Source organism: Anopheles maculipalpis, chromosome 3RL (assembly GCF_943734695.1).
Source record: "Anopheles maculipalpis chromosome 3RL, idAnoMacuDA_375_x, whole genome shotgun sequence".
Lineage (NCBI taxonomy): Eukaryota > Metazoa > Arthropoda > Insecta > Diptera > Culicidae > Anopheles > Anopheles maculipalpis.
The window spans coordinates 16,445,498-16,453,928 of NC_064872.1; the positions used below are offsets into that span (position 1 = coordinate 16,445,498).

Here is an 8,431-nt window from a genome sequence, read left to right on the forward strand (position 1 = left end):
CATGTTGTTGCATTTCTGTTTTGTATGATGTGCTGCTGAACTTTGCATTTCCTTTGCGATGATCCCGTGCCAGAGAACGCTACCCTCGAAGCAGAAACGGCTCAGACGTCACTGCAATGCGTGCAGGATTAATGAGCCTTTTGGTAAAGGGAAAACAGTGTCGGATGTAGCGATCGATTTCAACAGCGGATTTTTTTTTTTGCTTCATTGTTTGCAGTAATTGGTCTACATTAGGTAGGCTTTAACACTGGATGCATTTATTTGAGTGTAGTTCATGTGGCGATAATAACTGATTATTTGTAAGTACATTGCTCACTCTGTTACATTTAACTTCCTGCGGTTAGCTGGTGTAAAGCTTAACGGTTAGTTTTGCTGATGAGTGCATGCTTGAGCTCTGTTACGGTGTCGTAACGTTGTTCAAAGCATTGTATTTTGTGTTTGATTTTATTGACATTCACAGCAGATTTGAGGGAAAAGCTATCGGTGCCTCTGTGTCGATGTGTTGTAGCATAAGCTTTTATCATTTTCCTATGCTACGATTGACATGAAATTTGTTAAATTACTGTTTTAGACATTGAGATTGGTTTTGTGGATATTGTTAGATAAATATTATTTGCATTACTTGCATTCATTGTCATTAATGATTCTTATCATCTAGATACCATGTCATTTGGAAAGGGGAAATAACTAATTTCACTCAAAAAACCAACGGTTGCATTTGCCAACAATTCCACAACGTTACTTCTTAAATATATAATAATAATAAGATTATTTTCAGTGTATCTGCACAACATTTATACTTTTTTAAATTTCTTTGATGCAACTTCAAGTAAGCTTAGTCAAATCATATTAAACACGTTAATCTTCATCGTCAACGTAGAAGTCTGTTTAGTGCTTTGGTGAATCCATGGTGCGATTATTATAACAATTAAATTACGTCTCCATATTGTTAAAGTAACAAGCCCGTTTGGCACATGTAGATAACACCATAATCAATACTACCGACGTTTATATAGACTTTGGTAATTGTGTTGATAAAGCAGCGGTCTCCCAACCAAATAACACACCTCACACCCCTTTCTCCTTTGTCCAGCCCGTAAGACTCCCAGTCGTCGATATTATAACTTAATTCTTTGATGGCCACACTTCCGACAATGTTTCACATTTTCGTAAATAACTTCATCGCTCCCCTCGTTGGATTTCGCCAGCCCACCATCACCAACCGTCGATGCCAGCTCATCCAGCACCCGTTCTTCGATCGTCTCGAGACACAGTGAATCCGGCTCGGGACAGATCTGTTCGCATCGTTCGACGAAATTCTCCTCAAACCGTAGCGCGTCCCGCAGTATCGCTTCATCATCGATCGACGCCATCGGACAGGGCAGTACGGTGTCGAAATCGATACAGTGTCCCGATTCGTCCGCAATACAGTAGCGAAACGGTGGCACTAGCAGCTTTGCCCGCCGCCAATCCTCATCCGGGTCGCTAAGATTCAGCTCCGAGACGGTGGAAACCTGTCGCCGTAGCTGCCGTGTGCGGGGCAGATCGTTCTGCGATAGCACACGCTTCGGCGGCGGTGGACGTGGTGGACAGAGCATATCGAAACCACGGTTGTAGAAGGCACACCGAATCGCGGGCTCAGACTGACGCTTTTCTGGGTAGACGTTCGGACGGGTGAGTGAGAAGAGATGTGAGTTATCTGAGCACCGGCGCTTGCTGCGTGGAAAGTTTTCCGATGGTCGGTTCTCGTCGATACTGTCTAGGTGTGATTCGCAGGAGATCTTAGGGGTGGGACCGACGGGTGGTGGAGTTGGTGTTAGAATCGGAATAGGGGATGAAAGCGAGGGTTGGCTGGTTAGGGAGTCGGTGGAGTAGCACGGTTCAGAACGGGTGAGGGCTTCCTCCCGCTCCAGGAACCAGCTGGCGTTGGGTGCGTTAGCATGGGCACGAATAATGCCGGTGTCCACACTTTGCGACCGACCCCGACATGGCCCTGTTATGGGGAGTATCGGGAGTGGTTCGATGAAGTGTGGTTCCAACTTCGATGGTGGCTGCGGAGATGGGGAACGATGGCGTTGATGGTGGGGTGTGGTGTTGTTTGGTGGGTTCTCTGCAAGGTAATTCAATGGATATTTAAACCTTTTCAATAGTTATTAAACATTATTATGTAAAAAAATGTCCAACGTAAAAATTGTCAGATCAAAACTTCACTAAAAATCCGATCCGTTCCAATAGGCATCCTAAAACAAAAAGCTCAATGCTATACTTACCTTGGTCCGTAAGCTCCATCTGCTCACAAGCTGCTCGATTGTATGAGGAAAAACAGAATCGTCTATTATTCGAACACCATCGCGTTTGAAAGCGCGCAAGCTTCAGCACTAAAAGCTTCCCCGAGCAAGCTTTGCGAAAGGGTGCAGGAGCTTTCGGGAAAAGCACTACCAAGCATTCTCTCGCATGCATCCACACTCTCTCTAACGCACACACACACACACTTCAAAACGCAAGGACCAAGCAAGCACAGGAAAGCGACGGAAAAAAGGAATTGAAAAGCCTACACTACCTTCCCTTCGTACCTTCCCAGACCTCCTCTAAGTCTTCGTTAATGGCCTTCGATTCGATGCCGTTGCGCACCTCGCCCGGACCAATACCGTGCACCACCAGGTCCATGCGTGAATCGAGTGAAAATTGTTTGCCAGACATAAGGATGCCCCGGACGCGACGCCTCATGGCCGGTGAGTCCTGGTTCTGGAAGCAAATGTGACGAACCCGTCCAGTAGTCACTACGGCCCCCGCGGGACACACACACACACACCGTGCGATACTTACCGAGATGCGTATGCCGGCGTACACCTTGGCCAGGAACTCGTCCGCATCGAAGATGGCCGCAAACGAGCCGTTCACGATCTTCGGCGACATCGGCGAATTGGCGAGCAGAAGGCTCGATCCGAACGCTTCGTTCTTTTCGCGCGTATCTAAACCGCAGAAAGGGGAAGACAGTCAAACAGTTGGGTGGTGCGAGTGGATGAGGAAGAGTGATGCGGGTCGAGAACTATGTATATGTACATGAGAGGTGTTCGGTGCTCACTAGCGTAATGGAGTAGCAGCATTGCTACCGACGAATTGGCTTTGGCTAGGCATTATCGCATGACATGAACCAGATGAACGTCCCATACTCACCCTTCAGTGGCACACGTGTGCGATCGACCATCTGGACATTGAGCTCATTGAGTAGATCTGTCGTCACCGTGCGAATTTCGTTCCAATCTGCCAGAATATCATCGTTCGAGGTGTATGTAGAGGTGATGGTAAACCGAATAACGTAGCGACCCTTAAGCGAGGCAGGAACAGCGTGCAGATGGCCACGATGGTTGAGCCGCTTCAACAGTTTTTCGGTCAGCTCATTTTCGCCCTTGATCCGGAACACCACCATACCGAGATGACGAGTGGCCGGGATCTCAAAGCGATGGTCCGCCAGTACGAGCGCTTCGAACTTTTGCGCCAACCGAACGCCTTCGCGAATGTGCTTCTGAAGTCCCCGGGTGCCAAAACTACGCAGCACAAACCATAGCTTCAGCGCCCGGAAGCGCTTGCTGAGCGGTATCTGCCAATGCTGTGAACAGAAATTGAAGATATCAAGAGAGAAGCTCAGGTAATAACACTCACCATGTAATCGATGGCAAGACCCGAGTTTTCGTGCTGTAGGTACAACGGAGCCACGTTGAACGTTCGATGCAGGGCACCACTGTTCTTGACCCTACCGGAGGCCACAAATGGGCAGATGAGAAATCCATTATTCAATCCGTTTAACGAGCGATGGAAACTTGGAGACTTGGAAAACTACACCTACCACATCGCCGTGCAGTCAAAGTGCACCATCAGCCACTTGGAGGGATTGAACGCGATGGAGTCCGCTTTCTCGATGCCCTTCAACCACACCCGAAACTCCGGACAGATGAACGCACTGCCGGCGTAGGCAGCGTCCACGTGCAACCAGATGTTGTAGCTCGCGCAAACGTCCCCTATCTCGGCCAGATGGTCAAAGGCGCAGGCTCCGGTTGTACCGAGAGTGGCACAAACCTATCAATAGGCAGTGGTGAAACGTTTAGTAGGCAAAGCGAACAGTTTAGTGAATAGTAACGGGTAGTTACAATAGTAAATATTCTAGTTGTAGTGTGAAGACAAGCGCCCCTGTTGCTTCCCTAGAGGAAATCCAGAGAACCCTTCATTAATCCGATGAGGTTATAATCTTTGGCTAAATCCAGGACACAAAAACAATCCGAAGTAACTAAAAATTCCCACCAAAAACCGTCCTGTATTGTTACTTGTCCATGTATAATTAAAAATACACCAACTTATTGGCGCGAGAAATCAACAAGTTCATTTGTTTTTGTTTTCCTCATTTCCCCAGAAAACTCGTCGGCGACAGTCACAAGTCCACAGCACAGCTGGTAATTTGAGATTTACAAAGAGGGATCGGTTCCATTCAACAACTCTCGGTAGAAACGCGACCAGTCCGAGCAAAAACTTCCATTCGTGACCGAGTTCTTGACTTGACGGCTAATGAGATCCCCGAGGACACCCCAAGCCCAACAACTTACTAAGCTGATTTGTCACTGTTCGGTGACTGGCTCGTCGCAGAAAGTTCTTCCCCCGTCGGTACATTTCACTACCTCCTACTCCACAATCTACTCACCCAGAACGGTATCAGACCTTGCTTGATGTCCTCCTCGATTGCATCGCGCAAAGCGTTACCGCGGAGGCTGAGTTGATCGTCCGATTCGATGAATCGCATCCGGACTAAGCCGATTAGGGCCGCCTTCTCCACGCTGGAGTGTGCCTGGTCGGAACAGTACGCAACCAGCCGGGCGTTTATTTCCGCGTCCTGCAGCCCGGGCGTATGCTCGTGAAAGCGTCTAATGGCCATCGTTCGTCCTGCCAGCAGGCACACGAGCGTTGCCTCACTGGCGGTAGTTTGAATCACACCGCCCCCCATGCTGATGCCGGGTAGGTGCAGAAACATGTCCGGTAGCCCAATCATCTTGCCGAGCCAATTCATCACAATCGATTCCAGCTCGGTGCAGGCCGGAGAAGACGCCTGCATGGGTGGTGTAAGTAAAACAGACTATAAATTTCGAACCGAATTCGACAATCGTTATCCGTGTACCCAAGTAAATCCTAGGCAGTTGATCGCGTCGGCCAACATATCGCCTAGCAGCGAAGGGAAAGAGTTTAGCGCCGGAAAGTAGGCATGCATGTGAGGACTCTGCCAGTGTGTTACGCCCGGCATGATGACGCGCTCGATGTCCGCGAAGATGTTCTCCCACCGCTCACCCTCGAGCGGGGCCGACTCTGGTATTAGGCTGCGCATGTACCCTGGCTGCACGTCCGGCAACACACGTCGCTCGCGAATGTTCTGCAGATAGTCCGCGATGTAGTCTACCATCTCTTTGCCTGTAATACGCGCATATACACACACACACGCAGATAAACGAAACAATGCCAGAAAACGGGGTGTCAAAGCAAATGGTTTCATTACGGAAGGTCATAAATTGAACGGAGACACGCGCGTGACAGGCGAGCGTGGGGTAAGCGGGAGCTCTAAATTGATTCAAATTGGCGTTAGGACGATTTGCATGGGCTTATGCTTATCGCCTCGGTGGACTTATGCACGGCATGTATCCAGTTTTATTGTCGAGTTATCCCAACAAATGGATCTAGAGCGAATCGATGCACATGTTCGATTCTTCTTTGTAAATTGATTCTTTTCCAAGGTTTATACAATTTCTAAAATACCCTTGGTGTTGATTGAGCGTTGTCTATAAACTTGAAGTTTTTTAACTGTCATGAAACTTTCTCAAGAATTTAGAGATTTCGTCCTATTTAGGCTAATATTTAAAGCAAACAAAAAAACTGAAAAAAAATTAAGGAATTAGGTTCAAATTTCTGTTGGCATTAGAGCAACAATATCTGCATTCAAGCAATTTTTGAGAATTAGGCTTTAAATAGTGTTTGATCAGGTATTCATGTGTAATACGTTTAAATGTGGCTAATTAGGGAAGCAAAGCTCTATTGCTTTAAGACGCCAGGTTTACACCAGATTGTGCAACCTTCATGAATTGTGAATCAATAAACATCACACTTTTATTTGTTTCTAGCACAATATTCACCGCAACTTCATCTGCCCAATGTAATCCACCTAAAAGGGGTAACCAGGTGCAAACCAACGGCAATTTTTGTTATTTCTTCGGACATTCGCAATTTCTTCAACCTATTCTTTACTGTCACAATTAATTACACCTCCATTACCCGATTACATACCTTGTCTACGGTACTCGTCAAAATCCATCTTCGTGTCTGTAATATCCTGCGTTGATTTGTTGATTAAATGCTTCAACCACTGCCTGGACAATACTGTCGCACCTAAGCAGCGCTGGGTTTGTATCTCTTCACTGCAATTAGTAACTGTTGACGAGGAACAGCATTGGAAGAAAATACTTTTCCCTCTGCTGAACACACAGCTGAAAAATGACAAACCACACCAGACACACACACAAGATCCCTCGGGAACGTTCGAACTGGCTTACTACCACCAGCGAAGGAACGTAGAGTGAACTGAAACCAATAACTTAAAACGAGCCTGCGAGTTACATAGGTGCGTTTCTAGTGCGAAAATCCACTCGTCCGAGTGAGAATTGTAATCGTGTACTGTAATTACTTTTACACTGCGGCATGCACTACACACGTGTGTTGGATACAAATCGTTGAAAAACGAATGGAACTCTAGGGTGATCTTAAGAACGCAACTGTATGCATGAATGGTACTGACTTCGTTGGGCTTCCTTCCTGTCTTGTTTTGGAAGACGTTTGATTTCTTGTGACTTTTGTGCAACTTGTTGACAGTTGAAACAGTGACGAAATTGAAACGCTAATTAACGTTGACAAGTGGATGAAAGAGGGCTGTGGAAATGAATTCGTTTGAAATCTCGTCTTTCGTTAAATGTAGATACAATATTTTGAAGAAAAATTTTCTAAAAACGTTTAGAAAAAGGTGTGAAAATCAACTGAAAAATAATGCTTAAATTTTACATTTTCGTTTTTTGTTGTAAATAAAAATAAATTCAAAATTCAAAAAAGATTTTCCAAACCTAAATTTGCTTAGTATTTGAATGCAAAAGTAATAATTCAATCTTTTTTTATTATCTGTCTAACTAAATATTGATAACAAAATACGAAGGAATATCAATAGGCTGGAATGCAGTACGGCCAGGCCATTCTATCGGAAAAAACGGAAAAATGTCTTAAAGCTTTAAAACAATTGACAAACCGCATTAAAATTCCGTCTTATGTGAGAGAGCAGGTTCCATCAAACCGTTTACTGAATATTACTGTATTTTAATTGCCAATTTTGTGATAAGATCGTTGTTCTACAGCTGCTTATAAGAATGCATAACCATACATCATACTAATCCGCCAGAGCGAATGCTTGGGTGGATCATAAAACAGCAAGCTATTTGCATAAAGCAATAAGCAAACGTACGAAAGAGCGATATTTTATTAAGAAGCTTTCACATGCAAACAATAACGCGACGGTTTATGCTTTATTTGTTTAAGATAGACACAACGTGTTCATTTCAAAGCACTCAAAAAATCACTCCCGTGTAGCTCGCTTTCGTTTCGTAGCTTTCGTTCAGCCTTTTGCACCTTCACCGCGGTGACGCGTCAGTCCTTTTGTGGAACCTATTGAGGTCGTTATCGTGAAAGAAACATAAAACACACCACCAGTCTCGAGTCGGATGGTCGCTTGTTTTAAAAATAGCACCTTGCAGATTTTATCACCCACCGCGGATTAAATACGATTATTTTCATTCCACCCAACGAAGGATTGGGTTTTCCCAAAACCAGTTCCCTCGCGGAAGGTCGTTCGATAGATTGTCACTGTTGATCTTTGCGTGGAACCGGTTTAGCTACAGATAGGTGTACTTAAACGCCAGGTAAAAGATTTGATCACCGCACCACATACATCACTCACATTAAGGAAAGTGGTGGACGGAAAGCTAGGTTAGCACAAAACTTGTTAGCGCCGCTCACTAACTAAAGGAAACTGATAGCATCCTTATCATTTGGCAGCCTTTATATAGTCTTCGGTGAGCTGCAAAATAGGCGAACATTGCAATCCCTCTTGCTCGCAGCATCGCGGAAAACACCTCTTGCTTTACGGGTTTCGTCGCCAATCAACAGTTGTCCTTGGGAGAATTGTTTGCTGGTTGTGTGAATGATACAGTATTTGTGCTGCTGGACATTTGGATGCAAGAGGAAAAAATGGTTTGAATGGAACGTCAAGTCATGCGTACTAGCGCAACATATTCCTCGCATGTCCTTTCGTGCATTTACTGCACACTTACATCCGTTGGCGATAGCCATGGCCTTTGCG

The 8,431-nt window shown here is 45.5% G+C and overlaps 1 protein-coding gene across 2 annotated transcripts; it reads right to left on the reverse strand.

Moving 5' to 3' along the window:
* Window positions 1-1,118: 1,118 nt before the first annotated feature.
* Window positions 1,119-6,384, reverse strand: LOC126564042 (histidine decarboxylase). 2 transcript variants are annotated; one of them, XM_050220950.1, is made up of 10 exons: window positions 6,319-6,384; window positions 5,165-5,451; window positions 4,694-5,095; window positions 3,848-4,077; window positions 3,664-3,754; window positions 3,178-3,610; window positions 2,827-2,972; window positions 2,574-2,745; window positions 2,271-2,300; window positions 1,119-2,110 (listed from the first exon to the last, which is right to left on the reverse strand). In XM_050220950.1, exons 1-10 carry the CDS (start codon window positions 6,344-6,346, stop codon window positions 1,119-1,121), a joined length of 2,811 nt encoding a protein of 936 aa, XP_050076907.1. In that variant the 5' UTR covers window positions 6,347-6,384. The 2 variants fall into 2 exon arrangements, with proteins under 2 accessions (XP_050076907.1, XP_050076908.1); XM_050220951.1 differs by having other exon boundaries at window positions 1,993-2,110; window positions 2,561-2,745.
* Window positions 6,385-8,431: the final 2,047 nt, after the last annotated feature.